The 22,865-nt window shown below is 38.1% G+C and overlaps 1 protein-coding gene across 1 annotated transcript; it reads left to right on the forward strand.

Moving 5' to 3' along the window:
• Nucleotides 1-40: 40 nt before the first annotated feature.
• On the forward strand, nt 41-22,176 carry LOC109482739 (RING finger and transmembrane domain-containing protein 2-like). Its single transcript, XM_019785567.1, has 9 exons — nt 41-122; nt 435-943; nt 2,158-2,234; nt 2,520-2,620; nt 7,371-7,524; nt 8,508-8,657; nt 10,891-10,956; nt 16,661-16,762; nt 21,826-22,176. Exons 2-9 carry the CDS (start codon nt 481-483, stop codon nt 21,955-21,957), a joined length of 1,245 nt encoding a protein of 414 aa, XP_019641126.1. The 5' UTR covers nt 41-122; nt 435-480; the 3' UTR covers nt 21,958-22,176.
• The last annotated feature ends 689 nt before the right edge of the window (nt 22,177-22,865 follow it).

Consider the following 22,865-nt stretch of genomic DNA (forward strand, 5'->3'; position numbering starts at 1 on the left):
TTATATAGTTTATAAAGATACTGAGAATATTTTTATCCCTATTCAGGAATAGAACGGTCTGAAACCTCGCCCTTTGATTGGCGCAGACGATCTGACTTCACTTTCAAGATGGCGCGTTTCAGGTGAGTCCACACCCTTTTTTATCTCGGAAAATTGGGACATATGGCAAGAATTTACCCCCTTTCATGGAACTTGTCGTCTATTTTTGTGGACTTAAGTCGGAGAGCACAACTTTAGGCTTCTTTTGGCGTCGGTGAAGCGAAATGTTACCGCCGCTTCGACGAGAATTCGAGTTGTCAACAAAAAGGAAAGTTTCGCAATACGTGTCCCAACATGGGTGTCCTTTCGCTGCGCAATTTCCTAGAAATTATCGTCTGAAAAGTCTCACGTCCACATTCTCTCACTAACCAACGCTTCAACTTTATTCTCTGCAGTTCCTGAGCAAAAACAGACGATATTTGGACGCTACAAATCCTATGCATGATGGCAGAGAGCAGGCCTAGGCGCGGCTCTGCTAGCAATAACAATGGTACAACAGCACGGGGCCGACTGACTGGTCTAACTCCGACCGTCTTGAGTCAAGCCGTGGACACTCTAAGAACCGACCCGTCTCTAAGAAACGAGGTGGCTTCCTTACTGAGAGAGATAGCTCCTCAGATCTCGCAAAGGCCGCAGCAAAATGCAGCAGGAAGGGCGCCACTAGCCGGGTTCACAGATGGCGACATTGAGAACAGACCAGGTGAGGCTAGTGCCACGCCCTACCAGGAGGAGACCATAGCAGTGGAGATGCCCGAAGGAACTCCTCACAGGGACTCGGAGGAGCCTCAAGACGCCCAAGAAGAAGTGACAGGCCCTCCTTTAAGGAGATGGCTCGGCTGGATGGAAAAAAGTGTGCCTTTCGTTGCCCTCTTGCTGGTCAAGATCCTCTATGCACACAGACTAGGTAGGCAGTTTTGTAATTTTACCGTACAGATCCTAACCCTTCCTAAAATGCCTAACTGAACATTGCTTAACTCAGCAGATCTTTATAATAAAATTATATATTCATGCGTCGGCCGGCATCATTGGACAATGCAGTCAGCGTGACAAGAATAATAAAGTTCTGTTTTTCTGACGCTTGTTTTCGGGTTGATGCATGCAGGTTATACATATTCAGCACGCATTCTTTGGTAAGAATGATACATGGGGGCATTGAGAGTACACGTTGAGAAGAAAATCAATTGGAATTACCGAGTTTCTGGTGGTTTTAATTGATGGAATATGTGGCTGGCTAAAATGGAGTAATCGATTAAAATAGAGTCGTATCTCTGAGTAAACCACATTGATTTAGGGCATTAGATGTATAGAATTTGAAATGGAATCATGCAAGGAAAAAAAATCAGTAATGCTAATGGAGAGAGCAGTAGCTATTCATCATCAATATAAAAATCTGTATCTACACAAAAAGAGAGATTGTACTTACTATACGTATACAGTAAGACAAACAGATGCCATATTCCCACTTATTGCATACATATGTTTATATGTATGTGTCACATTGGTAGAGAATCGTTTGTATTTCATTCAATGAATCCTCCAATAATTTTATTTTTTTGTGATAGCAAAATTGTAGAAGTGGTTCTAATGTTAAAAATCTGAATACGAGAATGTAGTACATACAGGCACAATATACTGAATACTAAATCCAGTTTTAGCTTATATATGAATAGATGTATTATGTAGCTTTCATACATAATCTCTAATACACATTTCCACATTGGAGGATGGTTAAATAATGTTATAATTTATAATCTGCAAAAGGCACCCACCATATTATGTTCAGCTCATTAATAAAAAACAGCTCTTGACCCAGGCATAAAAAATCATTTGAGAATTCACAATTTGTCAAACAAAAGGCTTCGTAACATTTTTTTTTGTTTGCATGGATTGACAGTAATATTGTTCATATGAGTGGAGATTAACATTACAAAAACAACTCTTGACCCAGTTGTTTAAAAATCATTTTATAATCATAATTAAATGTCAAACGTATATCAAAGGCTTGGTAACAATTTTTGTGTGATTGACTGGAATATTTTTCATGTCAAGGGAGATCATGAAAAAGAGATTATTTGGTGCATATTGTTGATAGCTGATTTCATGGGTTTTCATTTCCAGGTATTTGTATCCTCTTGGGCCTGTTTGGAACATTTATACACACCAATGCAACCATCAAGAGTCAAGTGGCATTGAAGGTAAAAATTACACAATATTTTGTGCTATAGTATAAGTATAAAATGTTTTTATGCCAGTATGGCCTTTTACTTTCAGTTTCATTTCACACCATATGGTAGCCATGTTGTAAAATGGCTAAGTGGCAAACTCCTAGTCAAGATTTGGTACCAGTTTTTATTTTGTAAGGAATTAATTTTACACTAACTAGAACACATAACGAACAAACCAAAATGAACTGATATCATGTATGAAAATGTCTTTGTGAATATCACATCAACATCGTCTTGTGTTTTTATATTCTAAAGGAGAGAAGATCGGTTAAGATGCTGCTCTGGCTGGTTTTGTTCCTGACTGCAAACATCATGCTCATATATTACGTGTTTGAGGAGGAACAACTCCAGAACAGGTAAGAAACAACATAAACAGTGTTCAGGGTTTGAAATGCCACCTGTATGTGCAGGTGATTACAGGTAAAATAACATCTGTTTAGGTATATTTTATATACTTAGGTGCACGACCCAGCCTGATCCATCAATTTTGATGCTCGGTTGTGTATATATATATATGTTACTTTTGTTATTTTGTTTACTGTTGGTGTTTATGTCTATCTGTACAGAGCACGCCTGTAAAGCAGTATATTGTACTGAGTGCGTCTACCCTGTATAAAGAAGACAGAAATAAATAGATAAATAAATAGTATCTTATCAGAGAAGCTTGTTTCAGAAAAGCTTTATTTGCATATCAATCAATAGTTTGTGCTTAGCTTATAAACCTGCATTTCTCCTCTGGTCTCTTAAGTGTCACTGACAAAAGGTAGTGGATACTAGCTGAAACGTCTGACCGTTTCCAAAATCATATCCAGTTGCTTGAGTAACTGTTTTTTGGCGTATGTTATTGCCTGGATGTCTAACCTTCACCGACGCAGTCTTCTCTTGATTTTTTTGCTGAAGAATCAGAGAAACAAGGTAATACATTGGTCTGGCATCCCATGTACAAGTCCAGAGCGCATGTGGTATTCTCTCCTCTTTAACGTTAGCCTAACTCATCAGGGAATTTTCCCTACCAGCCATTTGGCTCGTTAGGAAAACCAAGGGAAACCCTATGGGGACTTGGATGAGTCATTCTGGCCGACCTCTGACCTCCTGTCTGGTCGGGTTCTATCAATTATTCAGCGATTGGCCGGCTGCCAACCAATCGGATGCGAGATCTCGCTGATATGACTGTCACTTGACGCTACATGTTACATGCAAGTCTCCCAGGCTAGAACATAACAACGCTAGCCTGTCGGCTTTGCAAAAGAGTGATGACATGCTTACCATCAGATATCGTCTGCCATCATACTTAAACCCAAATAACCTGGATTTAACTAAAATGCAGGTAGATGTGGACTTACCCATACACGATTGATACTTCTTCTTCTCCTTTTCGTTGATACAATTATCAAATAAAATTAATTCAAAACTGAAAGCGACACACTGAAACTACTGAGAGATGTTGGTGCTCTCTGAAAAGGCATTTTATTCTGTTCTATTTGTGCCGCAGGTGCTGTCTTGGGGCAGTTCATAATCAGTTTAGCGGCAAGTGACTTCATACTGAGCCTGTCAATTCCAATGACAAAGCAACTATTTAGCCCTGATCTGGGTCATAATTTCCACTAAGGTATAGTAAGAATAGCCGAATGTCATTCTCGGTTCAGGCGGAATTGATAAAATTGCAGTTAATTGAATCTTTCTTTATTGAATGCTTATTGCATGTTCTTGCCCAGATGGGCTAAATGCACAAGAGGATATGCAGTATGCAAAACATGAGTATTTCATACTGGAACGCTATATTCTAATGCAAAGTGCTAGGAATCTATACAGTATAACAATACTATATACTACCTATCATCTACTTTTAGTTGCCCTTTCTTCTCTCTTTTTGAAACATTTGGAAACATAATTACATAGTTTGTCTACTGTACATTCGTTCTTGCATGACATCAAGTGTTTAAACAATTGTCCTGCTTTGACATTTTCTTACATATCTTGTTTAATTGTTAATACGAGAAGTGGGATTGTATTGGACACAAAACGCTTGGGACCCTCGGGGAAAGGTTTCATACAATCCATCAGTAGAAATTTGATAACGTCATTTGGAAAAAGGCAGACTTTTTGCCGCTGTTATCAATTCTAATCGGTTTGTAGAGCATTTTTGGTGGATACGGGCTACATGTATGTCATGTTGGATGTACTTTTACTCGATTTTGTAAACATTTTTATTGATAAAAATAATTCCATTTGGTGCTATGCCGCAATCACAATATCATAACAAAATGAGATGAAATGCAGACATGTTTCTTAATTCCTGTGAATGAATATCATAATAAGCCTTTATGACTTGAGTTGTACAATGTAAATATAGTAAATATCAGTTATTTTTGTAGTTCCAGACAATTGCTATCCGTGATTAGATGATAAAGTAAAAAACAAAGTACCTGTAAAAGATATAATGGCATCCTCTTTCATGATTGTGTTTCAGGCAGGAATTCATTTGAATTGATTAAAGAAAATGTGTGTTTTCATTGCTAGAAATTTGTCTTTGTCCTTAAACTTAAAGTTTTAAACATTTGTCTGAAAAATGACAAGGAACAGGGATTGAATTACATAATCATTATTGTTTTCATACCTAGACTTAAATTTTTTTCCTCAGGGTTTGTAACATTTTCCTAAAAAAATGACAAGAAATCAAGAGTAAATGTATTTTAACTGTGCTGATTATTTGTAAGCGATATGAGTGCAGCTTGGCCAGTACTGATGGTGTAGATGCAGGTTAGGCAGACTGTTTTTCCTGGGTCTAATCCGGATTTACAAGTCTTTAGTTGAAGGTGACTTATCGGTACTCAGTTGTAGTTTGGGGTCAATCCCAGCTAGAGATGCTCAGGCTAATAATTCTCAGGCCACACCAAATTATTTCTTTGTTTTTTGGACATTTTTAAGGAAAGATATCAGCAAGATTCCAAGATAAAAGAGAGAAAGAGAGCTGGGAAGATTATTCGAATCCAGTGACTGTATTTGTCGCCTGATTGTTTAACCATGGCTTTTCGTACCAAGGTACATTATTTCATGCTGATCTTCCACTTCCAGCTTAGCATGGTTGTTGTTTTGTTTAATCCAAGAACCAACTATTTGAATTGTTGTGGCCCAAATAAAGATAACATGATACATTGTAATTGTTGTCATCTGATATTATAAAAGATATAATGTTTATTCCTACAGAGCCTGAAATGAAGATATCCTAGTAACAATGTCAGCAAAAAATGATTTTTGGTTGTCATTATTATCTACATCTTAGTACACTCTTACTGCCACAGATACAGGTAATATTTTGATCACAGATATTTTTTGTTTGCTTGTCTGCCAATGAATGTTATATATGAAAAATATGAAGTCCAAATTTGTTTGTACATCAAAATTTTCTAGCTGAGGTGCGCCAGTGCGCTCATTCCAAAAAATGAATTTCCTGCTCTGGGATTTTTTCCAGTCTTAAAAGCAGAGATTTGCTGAGTCCTTTTTCTAGGTCGGTTGTTTTATCTCGTCCTCCATATGTGAGATCTGATCATAATTACCTGGACCCGGATGAGATCTCTGTGTATAAAGCAATAATCTGCTGTATAGTCCTTAACGTCCACCCTCACTAAGCTTCAATTACATACAGTGATTACAGAACTGATGACATTGTCCCAACCAAAGGCAATCTAATGTCCTTCTGTGATACATTCGCATGCGGCTATTATTTTTTATTGGTGTATTCAGGGATTGCCTACTAAAGGCCTTTCTGATAATGATGCCTTGATCCAGAATTATCAGCAGTATATACTAAGCTAATACATGTGCCTTACAATGTAACATGCATATGTCATCATGGACTGTGTGTTGATGTTGACCTATCTGCAACAGTTTGGTTTTCTGCACTGCAAAAATGTTGCTCTTTGTCATGCTAATTTTGTCTCAAGTGGATATTTCAATTGTGCGCCAGATAATAATATTATGATTGTGCACACTATAATTATAATAGTAGTGAAATTTCTGTTCAAAATCAACTGATACTAGCATTAAAAGCATGTAATATTTCACTTACATTTTCATTGTGTATATTAAAGAGGGTTAGAGTTAGCTTGTTGGTCACGTTGGCTTTCCGTGTGTGACTAACGTTTGAAACAGTGATTCATATACCAGTGGCTTAACATACAGCAGACATTTTCCCATACGTAGGTTTAAACCTGAATCATACCTGACAGTGTGTTGAACGTGTAGCCATGGTTCCATATGTACGTCTTACAGTACCTGAATCATACGGTCACGTCTGTGGCTTTTTGTTCAACATAGCCATGGTTGACGCTATAAGTATAATAGTAATGTTTTTATTTTATACAATGTATTTCATTTCCCACACACACATTCCCTATATAGTTTCTAATACTAGTAGTTGATTTATAGTCATGGCATTCATCAGTTCTGCTTCCAACAGAAACAAATGTAAGGACTGAATAATTTTGTTGTTAATAGGATGTTTTTGAAGAATTATACAATTTGTAATTGCACTAACAGAAGTTTAATCATGCTAATAATAACAATTGGAAATTGACAAGATTTAGCATTTAGATCATACATTGGAAGTCATCTTACATTGTACATGTACATGAAAACACTCTGCTTTTCTAGATTGATCATCTACACAATCAAGTAGATTTTTCGAATGCCATATGCCTATCCAAATCCTAAACAAATGTATACCCCTTGCAGAGGTCCACAAAAAAAAGGCTAGAGTCGGCAGTTTTTTCTAGGATCAGTCAGGAAACACATTTTTTTCCTAGGCCTAACCGTCATGCTTTCTTCTCTGTCTGAGTTCGCCCTCTTTATCTTATACAGACATGAAACAAACATGAAATCTGACCCTATCACATTAACGCAAACGGTAACGGCCGTTAGAAATATTTTCTGACGATTTTCTAACGATTTTCTAACGATTTTCTAACGAAATTTTCTAACGAAATTTTCTAACGAAAATCTAACCAAATACTAATGAAATTCTAACCCGTTAGTAATGGTGTACGCAGGTAACTATAACGCGAACGGTACTGTATGAGCTAACGTTGTGACGTTTGTTTGCTCCAGTTTGATCCTGATGCAGCCGAACTTTGCCTGGGTGGATTTCTGGACCCTCCTGTGGGTTGTCGGCATGACAGACTTTGTTATCAAGTTCATGAGCATGGCGGTCAAGTGCCTTATCGTCCTGCTGCCCAGGGGGGTCATGCACTTCAAGAGACGGGTGAGATTTCTTCTTCTGTATCTGTTTGTATGTTACAACTGTTACAGTTGGTAGCTACATAGTAGTACTGTACTTTCTGTTGTTTATATTTTGTATCATAAGCATGTCGGCAGAATGTACTGCGCCAGTGCAGAACCCCGATTTTTCACGCTCTTCAGTGGATTTTTGGTCAACGTTGCATCAGAATATTGCCTGTTGCAGACGATATTTTTTCCGAGTGACATAACATTTGGAAACTACAGACGGAGTGTTGATCTTATATGCGCGAATACAACCTTATATGAGATGTTCTGCCAAAGTTACAGATTTCGCGCAGGTGCAGTACGTTCTGCTGACGTGCTTATATCATACTGCTCTGGGGGTCCCTGACCTAGTGGTACTAGTACTATAGAAGTATGCCTATACATGTACATGTACTGTAAAAATAAATTTCAGCTTGAAGTACTCATATAGTAGTTTAGGTAGAAAAATTGTGGACCTTAAAAAAGTATGGCCAATTGTTTGCAATTCGTACAGGCAACTTTTTTAGTGGTGTCCGTCTTTATTATAGGATTTTAACCTATTTAACAAAAATGATTATTATCAACAAGGTTTTATTTCTCTGTGCAGGGTAAGTACTACATGTTTGTAGAACAGCTGGCACAGTATTACAGAAGCCTGACACCCATGCCTGTCTGGTACAAGTTTCTCTCTAACTAACATTCTCTCATTCCTCCTCTCTCTCTCTCCCTGCAGGGTAAGTACTACATGTTTGTAGAACAGCTGGCCCAGTATTACAGAAGCCTGACACCCATGCCTGTCTGGTACAAGTTTCTCTCTAACTAACATTCTCTCATTTCTTCTCTCTCTCTCTCCCTGCAGGGTAAGTACTACATGTTTGTAGAACAGCTGGCCCAGTATTACAGAAGCCTGACACCCATGCCTGTCTGGTACAAGTTTCTCTCTAACTAACATTCTCTCATTCCCTCTCTCTCTCCCTGCAGGGAAAGTACTACATGTTTGTAGAACAGCTGGCTCAGTATTACAGAAGCCTGACACCCATGCCTGTCTGGTACAAGTTTCTGTCCGACAGTGACCACTCCGGTGGGCCCATCCTCGCCTTCCTACTTACAGCAAGCTACTTCATACTCAAGGTACGTCCGGGTTATTCATTTGTTATTAATTATTCCTTATTTATTATTTGTTATATATTATTTATTCATTATTCTTTTGCAGAAGGAAAGCATATTGTTTTTGCTTAGTTCCTTCTTTATTTCCAAACAAATAAGGTCAATGAACTGAACCAGACGGCTGTCACCATGGTAACTGGTGCAGTAGCAGACACCCTGTGGTGTTGGGTTAGATTATGTAGCAAGTGGCAGGACAGAGTTGTATAGGGCTGGTCTTCATACATATCACGGACAAATACAAACAATTTACAAGTACTTATTTATTATAATAACTTAGATTATTAGAATCATTAAAAGAAAATCAATAAACCAAAAAATTATAACAAAGTAAAGCAAAAAATAGTTTCTTAAAAGCTCAGTGAACCAGAAACTGTAACTAACATGGCCCGATTCTGATTGATGTAGTTTTGTATAATTCGTCAGGATCGTCATACAAGATTCATCGGCCATGGTTATGAATATATGATGGCGATCAGCCGACATGCTTGTACCAGATAAAGAATTAATTGGTTTGTTGGGTTCCGCTTTGATGGGCCGTATCAACTGTGGAACAACGGTTCAGTTTCTGTATTATCCATAATGCCAGGAGCAGGAAGGAGTCTTGGTTGCTTAATATATTTTGTGTTGTTTGTTTGTTTTCTCTTTTGGTCAAAATGGATGAGAAATATGTGTTGAAAAAAGGAATAATTTTTAGTTTCTAAATTATTTTTAATTGTATTACGTACAGTAATCATGTTTGATTTTTAAAATGTTATTTCTTCTCTATTTTGCAAAAACGGGTTGAAAATGTATTTAAAAATTGATCATATAGATCAACAATTATAATGATTATCTGTTGAAGTATGTTCCTGTTATGAATAATCAAAAGCTATTTTAATTATTTGTAGGTGGTCTGTCCTGTTCTATTGTGCAATTTACAAGGTCCCATTTTGCTAAAGCGACCAAAATTGCAAAACACTAAAGTAAAGAGATCGTATGACAGATACATAGAGAAGCAACTAACTCACAATCATAACAAGTAGAGATGGTTTAATAATTCAAATCATGCTATGATAAGATAAAGAGATAAGTATGTAATGTATGGTCTAGACTCTAGGTCAGTCAGAAGTAGTAGGCCAAATGAGGCAAGGTTCACAGATAAATGTACACAGAAGCAACATTACAACTGTGCATATGCCCAGATTTTTCACGCTTTTCGTTGGATTTTTGGTCAATGTTGCATCAGAATTTTGCCTGTTGTAGACGATATCTTTTTTGACACAATATTTTAAATCTACAGACGAGATGTTAACCTTATAATATATATGCGAATACGGCCTTCTACCAAAGTGCGTTGCACTATACATTATGGGTATTGCACATTGCCAACGGGCTCTGTACATATGTCCTGCATGTATGACTGACACAATGTATTAAGGCTCATGACTTATGACTGAGCTATAAAATATTGCTTATTACCGTGAAGTGATCTTCAATTTTGTGACATGTCATTGTCAGAAATAATTTTGTGTCTGAAGGCAGCTCTCAAATTATATGTGGGTTATTTGAATGTGCACTTACTGATTCAGAGTGTTTGTAGTATGGTAGCTCTTCTTTGGTATTTTGCTTATTTGTGGTAGCAAATTAGCTAGCCATTTATAACATTACAGCATTAAATTGTACAAAATGCACCACAGTACATCAATGAAACTCAACTAGAGCTCACATAACTAAAATTTGATGATTATGTTCCATTAGATACTACTCTATACATTGTATGTAATAACAAATTATCAAATGTTGGAATAAGATAAAACAGTCAGAATTGACTGAAACTTCCTGGTAGTTTTAACATTTGATGATATTGCAAATTTTCCTTTATTCTCTTGAAATGTGTTAATTTTACATTATGAAACTATAATACTGCTGTAAAGCCCCACAAAATATCTAGGTGTGCCCACAGTCCAAAATTATGTCTGTAGGTGCGCATTTTGTAAGTCTGTCTGATGAAATTTTATTTCAATGATTGATAATATGTGCAGTGTCATATGAAAATCTGACAAAATTAATGTATTCTTCACGTCATTTATGTATATGTGACATGCCAGTCAAGTTTAAATAAAACTGATCTGATACGTTATTTTTTAATTTTGAGCACAAAAAACACGAATTTTTTGCCCTGCACTGTCACTGATGTTTTGTTTTGTTTTGTTTTTAGACCCTGGGACTGTGGAATAAAGCCAAGCAGCTGAGACAAGCCTGGCTGAAGGTTATACGAGACACGGTGAGTGTTCTGTTTCCCTGTTCATCTATAATTCATACAGAACAGCCAGACTCACGCAATAGTGATACCCTCACCATTGTAATGTGTGCATGGCCTCAATCTGCTCATCTTGATCTTATATAGTAAATGTTTCACATGTATAACACTAGAAGAGTATTACGTAGTGGCTCTGGTAACCACTCTGGCCTTCTTACCCAGTCCGAAATTATGCGACTGTGATACCCTCACAATTGTAATGTGTGCATGGCCTCAATCTGCTCAACATGCATGGCCCTGAGAATACAAAGATTCTTGTTATTATTTACAGATGTAGTTATAATGTCAGAAGAGTAGTGGCTCTCTGGCCCTTATAATTCCCCCCCAAAAATCATCAGTCCGAAATTACGCGACTATGATATCTTCACGATTGTGTGGCCTCAATTTGCTCACCATGACCAGCATTATACAAAGATACTTGTTCTTATTTAGTTATAACGTCAGAAGAGTAGTGGCTCTGGTAGCCAATCTGGCCCTCTTCCCCAAAAAAACCATCAGTCAGAAATTACACGACTATGATACCCTGACGATTGTGTGCATGGCCTCAATCTGCTCAATATAGCCAGGATACAAAGATTCTTGTTCTTCTAACGTTAGAAGGTGGCTAGGCGGTGTAGTGGTTAGGGTTCTTGACTCAGAATTGAAGGTCCCTGTGTTTTGCCATAGGGAAAAGCACTTAAGTAGTCTTTACACTTATTTCCTTCCTCGACTCAGTTGAAAATGAGTGCCTAGCTTCGGTTAGGGATGTAAAGGGACATCAAACACAGTACCCATGTTTGAGGACATAAATGGTGTGGAAAACTTGAAAGAAGTCCTGGAACCCTAATAGAATTTTTCTGTAAAATGTGTGAGAACCAATAAGATAACCTGGTTTGGCCTGCTTGTAAACCTCCCATCCTGCACACAGTGCAGTTTTCTGGCATTAATTCCAGTTCCTTGGAGAACGTTTTATTGACTGCATTGCAGCTACATTGTATTTGTAATATGGCAGGGCTGGAAATGCTGGGTGCATAAAATATGCACTTTTGTCCATCCAAAATCGGAGCTACGTGCCAAATTTTTTACTGTAGATGCTCCAATGTACCTTGAGAGGATTTTACATAATACAATGTAATATAAAATTATTATTATGTAATAACTGTACACTATTACGTAACAGAATAGTCTTGACATGATCAGGCTTTGCTAACATTCAACTCATCCAACAACAGTAATGCCTGTGAGGCTGTTATTTGAACCAGAAGAACTGTTTAAAAAATCATTCTTATATCTTTATCTTGTGTTGTGCACCCCCAATTTTTTCCTGTACTGATGCAGCACCTAAATGTTGAGGTTAGGTGTTTCGATTCAGTGCCCCTCTGTAAGCCCCAGACATGACTTTGGAGCCCGGTAATATGCAGATGTCAGAGTTGTGTACTTATCTCTCTGGAACAGGACTCGCGTGCGGCATGCCTTCTCCTTGTTTCTCATCCCCAGCGCATCTCTGAACAATTTCCCCAACGGATTGCCGCGGCCAAGTCAGCGTAGTTCTGTGGTCATCAGCATTCTTATGTTTACCTCGGTCCTCATATAGTTTTTCAGTTTATTTATTTCACCAGCAACTATACTCAGATTAGGCCACACCAAGTAAATTTTATGGATGACGTCCTTTGGAGACCCTAAATCTAATGCGAGAGGGCGAAAAAAAAACAAGAAGGGCCCTGAAAAACAAGATGCCTAGATTAGAAATATACTAAGAGACGACAAATGTTAGGACACAAATTGAATGAGGTGACACAGTGTAACAAGCAAGAAGTCTTTTATTCATCATCAAAACAGCAATAAATCAGGTGGAACAGCAGTCATTGTCCTGTCCTGTTTATTTCATCACATTTTTGCAGGTCTGCAGAAAAAAGCATGTGCTCTTTACCCATTTCGCGTTACGGGTTTCACGTTAATCTAATGATTTGCGGCACTGTCGTGACCCTTTGGTCATAGTTACAGGAAGCGGAATTTCTTGTTTTGTTTTCCAGGAACAGGCCAAAATCAATGCGCGCGCGGACGTCATCCATGAAATTTACTTGGTGTGGCCTTATATAAAAATCTGTTTTTCAGGCAGTGCAGGGCATAACAGACAGTACAGTATTACATAAAATATTGACAATCCAGTAGAATTTTTTTTTGCTCATTTTGGTCTTTGTTCTTTATCTATTTATCCAGTACAGACTCACATTATGACGATTTTGAAAGAATTCCTGAAGGGGATATTTAACCCCACAATAGATTAATTTACATATTAACATTAATTTACAAATAATAAAAGTCAACCAAACCAAAAGCGAGACAAAATTTTCTCTTCCTCATCTTCATCAACCAGACGTCTGTCACCATGGTAACTGGTGTTGTAGCAGACATCCTGTGGTGTTGGATTACATCATGTAGCAACAGCAAAATATTATCCTTTTCTGCTAAACGTATTGTTACAGTAGCATAATGAAACGTGTCTTGTCAATTGCAATTGTCTATCCCAGCATTTAGTTTGTAAATATCTGTCTGACTTAAAGCTTATTTCTAATCCTAAAAGCATTAAAAGGTCTCAATATAAGACATTATAGACATATAAGAATTTAGGCTTTATTTTAGAACAACAGTCCAAGGAAGCATGCCTTGCCTACTTAAGAAGGTTCTGTAGTCCGTGCAGGCGTATCAAGTTTCACGCAGCACCTTGAGGATAGTAAAAGAGCACTTAGGTGAGTTGTAAATCACGTGTCGCGGCTCGAAACGCGTTTTCTATTTCGCGTTCTCCATAAAATAAATGTGGTTTCTGCCGGTAACAGAACGTGGCTGAAATGCATCGGGAGCATCGTTTTTATCTTCTGTAGATACTGGGCCACACCAAATTGATTTGCTGGCTCTTGGTTAAAAAATTAAATGACAAGTATGTTTCCTATTTTGCATTGTCCATAAAATAAATGTGGTTCCTGCCAGTTGCAAAGTGTATTCTAAAATGCTTTGGGATACCTTGTTATCATATATAGCCACACTGATTTAATTTGTTGGTTCTCAGTTCAAAAAATCAATTTAAGCTTTAGTATCAGCATAAAAACAGTGATTGTCTAAGGTTTCAGAGAGGGAATATAAGGCAGTTATTAATAGTCAGATTCAAGATTTTCTCTATTCTTGTTGAAGAGATTCAATATTTTCTCTATTCTCATTTTTGCCTGATTTTTTTTTTCGAAAAGGTGTCCTAGAACCAAATAGATAAATCAGTGTGACCTAAAACGAATCTGGACCAAAACTTCTGCTTCAAAGCGTTTGAAATCTCTTTATGATCTACAGATGTGTGGAAGATAAAGAACAGAAGACTTGAAAGTGGGAAATCAGGAGTTAAGTAATGAGTATTGATTACTGGGGAAGGGCTTAAAACACCCTTTTTATCCTACCTGAAAATATTTCCAGCATTACTGGGGCAAGTTGCAAAATCCTTTATTCTCCTCTACCTGAAAATGTTTCCAGAATCACTGAAGCAAGTTTATTCTCCTCTACCTTAGAATATTTGCAGAATAACTGGAGCAGGGCTCAAAATCTTTTTCTTTCTGAAATCATGCAAGAATTTTTACTAACAATTAGCAATTTGGTCACCATCTTGGGAAAATATCTTGTAGTGTCTGTTTTATATATATATATATATATTATATACATGATGTGAAATCTACATTGTATTTTGAAATGAAAATCGGCACCCGCATACATTATTAGCAGTGATCAGTCTCGAAGAGACTTAAATCAAGTTGACAGCATTTGACTGAAATGTAGTTCAGAGCACCCATCCTTGAATATTTTATGCTGTTCCTTACATTTCACATTAATATGGGAATGAACTGTGGCTTGGGCATTTGTGGAAATTTTTTACAAATTGCAAATAGTACTTCTAACATTGTAGGCAACATATAAAAAGGTTTTGATCCCTGGTATTTTATACACTATTGGGGCGTGTGCGAGTATTGGTAAAGGTTTGTATATTTTTGTGTATGCAGAAATTGCAAACATTTCTGACAACTTTGGAGATTGTAGGCAGCATACAAAAAAAGGGTTCAATCCCTGGTATTTTGTAGCCTGATAGGACACACAATACATGTTGAAAAAGGTTCTCACATGAATCCTACATGTATGATGGCTTGGGTGTTTCACGAAATTGCAAACATTTCTGACAACTTTGGACATGGTAGCTACTAGGCAGCATACAAAAATAGGGATTTTAATCCCTAGTATTTGTTAACCTAATGGGACACATATATGAGTATTGGTAAAAGTTTTTACATTAATCCTACGATGTCTCTTGTGTATCCAGAAACTGCAAACATTTCTGACAACTAAAATGGTAGGCAGCATACAAAAAGAGCATTTCGATCCCTGGTATTTGCTACCGTAATGGGGCACATTATGTGAGTATTGGTAAAGGTTTCCACATGAATCCAATAGCTACGATGTCTCATTTAAATTGTATGCAGAAATTGTAAACATTTCTAACAAGTTGAACATAGGATGTGGTAGGCAACATTTTTAAAAAAAGGATTTCGATCCCTGGTATTTGCTACCGTAATGGGGCACATATGTGAGTATTGGTAAAGGTTTCCACATGAATCCTACGCTTGTATCGGTCCTGGGGGAAAATCCTGATTTATCTGGTCTCCCCGCACATCTCAGGATTCTTCTTCGCGTATTGATTTTCGCCTGGACTTATTCATTCTGCACTTGAGAGGGAACTCCAACAGGTGCCGTAAATTTCAGCCTCCCCCGCTTTCTGTGCCGGGGATTCGCGCGTCGGTGGTGACTTTCGTTGGCAGAAATACAGCAGCAGAAATGGAAACGGACAGCTTGAGAGATGGGTTACATTTGCAGTCCTGGATCGGCAAATGTTCGTGTACGACTAGCGAGATAAAATGTGCAAAATTTACGTGCAAGTAGAAAGTACTGGGTCCCAAATAAATGAGATATTTCCGAGTTGGATTCAGTTATTATAATTGCATTTTTCTCCTGTCCTCACTTCATGCATCAATAGTAATAAGAAATAAGTGAATGATATTTGAATGTAATAAGATACAGCTTCCATTCTCATGAAACAGATAATTAATTGTGTTTTGTGGTGTTTAGTAGATATTGGTGCTGTATGTAGGTTAGTTGGTTGGTTACTTGATGAGTTGCTTGTTTTTTTCCTTTTTCTTTCATCTTCTTTTCTTTCTTCCATCCTTCCTTCATTTGGTGACCTCCAATATATACGACTTTCCCCAACCGAAGTTAGGTACCCATTCACACCTGGGTGGAGTGATGAAAGTCATTTAAAGTGCCTTTCCCAAGGACACAACATCAGGGCGCATGTCCAGACATGTCCCGGGTACAACTTTGTAGTCGAATGCTCTTAGACTACCACTACGCCACCCAACGTTGAGTTGTGTTTTCTCCCATGTACATGTACAGAGATATGGCCAGCCAGCGTCCTATTCTTTCTTCCTTCCCTATCCTCCTTCCTTCCCTCTTTCTCCCATGCTGATCATAAGTTATTCTGTTTTCTCCCATGTACAGAACTATGGGCAGCCACCCTCCCATTCTTCCCTCCTTCCTTCCTTCATGAATGATTGAATGAATGAACAAGCTAACTGAGAAGCACTGTTTCCTCCCCTGTATACAGAACTATGGGCAGCCGGCGTCCCAGGACCAGATGGTAGCGGCAGGAAACGTGTGTGCCATCTGCCAGGAGGACTTCAAGGGACCCATCTCACTCCAGTGTAAGGTCAGAATCACTTCCTTCACTCTCATTTTCTTACCAAATAAACTTTATTGCACAACAATTGTACATATAGAATACAACACGGGGTATTCCGTATCGCCCAAGGTATCGGCCCGACCGCGGGTCGGATCGCCCGACGGCCGCAGGCCGGAGGGCGATCCGACTCGCGGGAGGGCCGGGACCGAGGGCGATGCGGAATACACCGTGTTGTATTTTATTTATATCATACCCACCCAAGAAAACGCGCCTTTCAATGCAATATAAGCCAAAAGTTGGTGCCCCTAAACCCTCAAATGCAACAACATCAGTTCCAACCAAAGTTCCAACGTCCGGATTCTGTATTCGAATTTTCGAAAGCGGCACACGCGGTTAGGGAGAAACGCGTTCGAATCGTTTTATGGAAGCCATGGAAGCGTTCGATAACGGGTTCCAGACCGGGCCGTACCGTAAAGTACGGCCCGGTCCGGAACCCGTTATCGAACGTTATCGCGGCCCGGGTATGATATAAAACAACATATAGCATCTAGTACATGTATTGCAAAATTATAACAAACATACTACGTGTATGAGACTAAATTCTATCATACAAAGTATGTAGTATGGGATGAGGATATGCCTTAACAGTCAATGGTCAAATTTCTAGACATTTTTTTAGATGTTATCCTAGAAATGTAATGTATAGGTTGTCACATCAAATTGTACTTTAATTTGCTATTAGATTCCATTGATTGGAATGATAGATAACTATACACCATAAACGTGTGGTGAACCTCTATACCAGTTCCTGAACTGTATGTGTTACGTTTACTGCAACATGCCTGATTTATTTTTCTATTAATTTGTTTATTGAGATTTACCACATTTGTGGAAGGATTGACATAACAGGTGACTATCACCTTTTCAAGATGTCAACCCTTCGCCTGGACTGTTGTTGTTATTGTTGTTCGTTCATCGTTTAAAGGTTTGAACCGCTCACTCTGGGAAGGACCCTGCCTTTACGTTCCCATCTGCTGCAGTATAAAGCCTGTGTTTAATGACCCCTGTCCTTCAGCCTGGCTGGCAGATAAATCCAGCCTGCTTAGTGTCTGTGGCGGCCCAGGCGTTACACACATAAGTGGTTAAATATGCTGCACTAATGGTACAAAATATCAATAAGGCAGTACAGGGCAGGAGGGCTCCATTCTAACATTCCCCCTGGGGGTTTCAAACCTTGTTATACAGGCTACTGCAGAAGGAATGGCACAAACACAGAGGTTAGGCCTAGGAAAATAAATGTTGTGTTTCCTGTTTCAGTCTTTAAAAAATGAGGGTCGGTAACTAGGGTCGGCAGTTTTTCTACGGTCAGTCGGGAAACAGGAAACACAACTTTTTTTTTTCTGGGCCTTATTTTTTTTAGCTGAGCCTTTATAACAGCAGAGGCAGGCCTACCCAAATAATTTCCGTGGTTCTCAGACATTTTACAGGAAAGAAATGCAGCAAAAGGTCAAGACCTCAGGTCTCTTAAGCCTTGTTATACAGGCTACTGCTGCAGGAATGGCACAAACACACGGGTTAGCTGAGCCTTTATAACAGCAGCAGCGGGCCTACCCAAATCATTTCCTTGTTTTTTTTACACAAAAACAAGAAATACAGAAATGGGTCAGGACCTCAATTCTTTAAAATTGTTATGGATTTGGGTAAGTCCCAATTTAATTAGTGTGTGGACATAACGTTTTTCGTCATAATTGTTATACATGTAATTTGATTAAGGGGGCCTTTTTATAAGCATATTAAGATTTTGACCACCAGTTCAATGTCATAGTTCATTTATACTGTTTAAGTATTTGTTTTTAAAGTGCAAAATAAACAAATAAACATTGAAAAGGTGAAAGTACAACATGTAGAAGGCTTGGAGGAAAGCTTGAACCTTTCGCTGAAATTTTGTGTACCAAGGTACGGACTGTTTTCATGTAGGTCTTCCAGTTTAACATTTAAATTTTAAAGCTGAGAAAGAACAAGTATAATTAGTTTGACCTAATTATGGAGTCTGTATGATTGTACAATATTGGCCCAAAATGGATGGATTGTCAATTAAACAACGTTGGGATAATCGCACCACTGTCAGGAGAAAGTCTGAATTATTTATTCTGTATACACAAAAAATACAAAACAAAAATGTAGGTCAGGGTTACACTTAGTTACAGTCTACACTTCCAACACCAAAACATCACTATCAATTATCAAATCACTATAAAAATCAGTAGGACTACTATATATTGTACCTTTTTTGGTTGAAGAAGTAAAGAAAAAATTACCTTTTTTCCTAATGAAAAACACTGGTCGGAATACTTTTTTTCTGTGCTCGGCAGTATTGCAGAAGACTCAAAATTTTGTTCTGCAAATACACAAGCCTCCATACTACAACCTTCCATGTTTTACCTTCTGCAAAATTGCAGATTGTATAAAGTTTTTCTTCTGCAATGTTAAAAATTTATCTGCAGATTGCAGACTGCAGACAGGTATTTTGAACACTGAAAAAAAATGAAATTATAATTAAAACTGGACATCTTGTAACATTACACAATCTACAATTTCGTAGGTACCACATGTGTCTATGATGACATTGTTGTACCCCACATGTGTCTATGAAGAGTAATATATATTTTTCCCAGTACCCAAATGCCCGTATCACCCTAAATGGATTTGGATCCAGCCCAGGGCACTACTGTATGCATGGCTATGAGGAGGTATTTCATTACAGGACCCAATTGTGCAGAACAGGGGCAGTTTCATGGTTAATTTAGTCTGACTGTGGACCACGGCAGGTATTGATTATGCCATATATAAGGGTTGCATGTTACACCCTCTTACCACTACAGGCTACAAGGGCTGACCGACCAAAAATTTCAGAAATTTTTTTTTGCAATGAATTTCGTAGACAAAGAAATTTTTTATTGTGTTTTGCCATGTTTTATTTAAACCATACAAGATCAAGGGTTACACAAATGCAATTTTGACATATGTAAGGGCTGCATGTTTCACCCTCTTACCACTACAGGCTACAAGGACTGACCCAGTAAAAATTTCAGATATCTTCTCAACAAATTTTGTAGACAAAGACATTTTTGAGCATTTGTGTTTTGCTGTGTTTTATTTAAACTACACTTTATTCCAAACACAAGATCAAGTGTTACACAAATACAATTTTGCCATATATAAGGGTTGCATGTTACACCCTCTTACCACTACTGGCTACAAGGGCTGTCCAACCAAAAATTACACAGAATATCTTCTCAACAAATTTCATAGACAAATTTTTTAATGTTTGTGTTTTGCTGTGTTTTCTTTAAACTATACTTTATTCCAAATACAAGATCAAGGGTTACACAAATACAATTTTGCCATATGTAAGGGTTGCATGTTTCACCCTCTTACCACTACAGGCTACAAGGGCTGACCCACTAAAAATTTCAGATATCTTCTCAACCAATTTTGTAGATGAATTTTTAAACGATTTGTTTTGCTGTGTGCACCCCAACAATTTTTTGTGCACAATAAATTTTGAGCCCTAATGTTTTAAGCTTCTATATCTACATTTACTATAATGTGTGGTTTGATTTCCTCTTTAGAAGCAGTGGAATACGACATAATACTTTTAGTTCCAAACACTTGCAACTGAATTGTGTTTATCAATCGGTTTTTGGTACTTCACATGAAAATAGATTCAGTACATATGATATATTCTGACAGTACACAGAAATCCCCTGTAGTGTGTTGTTTATAATAAATATGCAGCTGATGCCGTTTAAACCATTGCCTGGATGTAATAGCCTCCTGAGGTTTACAGGCTGGGCCAAACCAAAGCAATTCCTTGGTTCTTACATTTTCGGTGGGAAAAAACATGGCTTGTAAGAGGTCACTTATTTTGTGGCTATAGAAAGCATGTAGTTTGACCTAAAATGTGTTTCATCTTCAAAATAAAAAATATTTTACACCAGTATGATCACTATACCCATTCTGCAATTAGATTTTACAACAATTCTAGTTTTCTTAGTGTTCTCTATTAGCCTTGGGTTACTGTATTGCATTGTATATTGACTTCTGTTCAACATTTGTCATGCACCTTCACAATCAACTGTACTGCTATAGTATTGGTACATGTAAATGTAAATTTTATGTGAACACCAATTTTGTAACAAACATTGCAGATTTCAGTTAAGGCACACTGTGTCTCTCCCTGAAAAAAAATGTATGTTTGTAGTTGTAAGAAACAATTATAGTTATACTCCCAAATAGCACTTATACCAGGCTAGCTCCCATAGGAGAGCCCATGCAGATTAATGTATGCCCCATGGAGCATCGCGTACCGCCTATAACTTGGATAGCTACGAATAGACCATCTTTCACTGTCGATTAACCCTGCGAAGGGTGACAAATTATCCCACATGTGGCACGCTTTTACCACCTCTCTCTGTATCTCTGACAGTCACTTGCATTAGACTGTAACGTTAAAAAGGTTATAGTGCGATGTAAACCATGGAAAATACATTCAGACTGTGATGTTTTATTGTAGTTATGTAATCATTTTTAGGCTTCAAAGACTTAGTTGTTGGCAAGGTATTATGGAGTTGTTATTTGTCACACTAGAATTGTGAGAAAATATTTACAGGAACAGTAAGAGCGATTGTGGTATCACATACACATAGTAAGGCCAGAGTAAAGGTATTGCTTGGTTCCTGTATGTTAAAAGGCAAATGTTTTGACAGTTTTTGCTCTTTTTCAGCATGTGGTTTGCAAGGACTGAATCACAATGTTGCTTTTGTTTCATAGTCTAGTATTTACAGCATTAAACTGGTGTGTTACGCCTAAGGGCATAAGACCGGGTATTACCGGCTATACCAATACAGATACAGATAGAGCATGTTTTCTACACAGACTGCTCCCAGGTGTGGCTTGACATGTTGTTTATTTGTTTGTTGTTTTCCAGCACGTGTTCTGTGAGGACTGTGTGCTAGTGTGGTTCGACCATGAGAAGACCTGTGTGTTATTGTTATTTACTTGACGTTTGTTTGTTTGTTGTTTTCCAGCACGTGTTCTGTGAGGACTGTGTCCTAGTGTGGTTCGACCGTGAGAAGACGTGTCCGATGTGCCGTGCAGAAATCGCAGATGACCCTCTGTGGCGGGACGGAGCCACCAGTGCCTTCGTACAGCTCTACTGAAACATATCAACACAACTTCTTAATCTTACTTCTCAGATTTTATAAGAAAAAAATCAACGCATTCACTCACTATCCAGTTTCATCATCATCATCTTTATAAATCTGGTGAGGTACACTTGATAAAGTTACTCCAGTATGTCCTATCCCTCATAGCAGACACTAATGCACTATCCGGTTTAGCGTCTGTTGTTCCCCGACTTCCGAGGGTTAGACATACTTGCATAACAATACTGAGGCTTGATGGCAGTTTGCCACTTACCTCTATCCTATCGGTTGACGTTATGTAGGTTCAAGTGGTGGAAGTCCTCTCTTACATTCTCAATTCATTTCTTCTTTCTTTGGTCGACCACTACAGCATGAAACTGAGGGGAAAGTCTGTACCTTGGTTCACACAGTTTCTGGGAATGAGTGCAGGGTTCTAGCTAGCACAAAGTAGCGTAGGGGCCCCCTATGCTAAAATTTGACCCCCTGTGCTAAATTTCCCCCCCTACGCTATAATTTTGACCCCCTACGCTAAATTCCCCCCCCCCTTACACATACAGCATAGGGGCATTGTGACTGTATTTCTTTGTTCAAGAATGGCAGATCAAATGTGGAAAATTACCAATCAAGGATACATTGTACATACATTGTATCATACATACATTGTACATACATGGAAATAACATTTTTTCCATTTGTGTATCCATCAAATGGCCTTTTTTAGCTCAAATGTTTAAAAGCTCCGCACCACGGAAGGAGGGCCCATCAACAGGCGGCCAGTACCACTCTGCTAAAATTATATTCTAGCTAGAACCCTGGAGTGAATATAGTCAGGTCAAGTTTTGCTCCCAATCCTGTGTTTTCATCTTACTAAATTCTTACTTTTTTCTTACTTGAAGATGTCCTAAAACTGACCTAAAGTACAC

Source organism: Branchiostoma belcheri, unplaced genomic scaffold, assembly GCF_001625305.1.
Source record: "Branchiostoma belcheri isolate BF01 breed outbred unplaced genomic scaffold, Haploidv18h27 scaffold60, whole genome shotgun sequence".
NCBI classification, from domain to species: Eukaryota; Metazoa; Chordata; class Leptocardii; order Amphioxiformes; family Branchiostomatidae; genus Branchiostoma; species Branchiostoma belcheri.

Excerpts from the sequence above, each read along its gene's own strand:
- LOC109482739 (XM_019785567.1), top strand. The coding sequence starts at position 481 with ATGATGGCAGAGAGCAGGCCTAGGCGCGGCTCTGCTAGCAATAACAAT. Across the intron at positions 2,235-2,519 it reads AGAGTCAAGTGGCATTGAAG|GAGAGAAGATCGGTTAAGAT; the intron begins GTAAAAATTACA and ends TATATTCTAAAG. Across the intron at positions 16,763-21,825 it reads CCATCTCACTCCAGTGTAAG|CACGTGTTCTGTGAGGACTG; the intron begins GTCAGAATCACT and ends GTTGTTTTCCAG.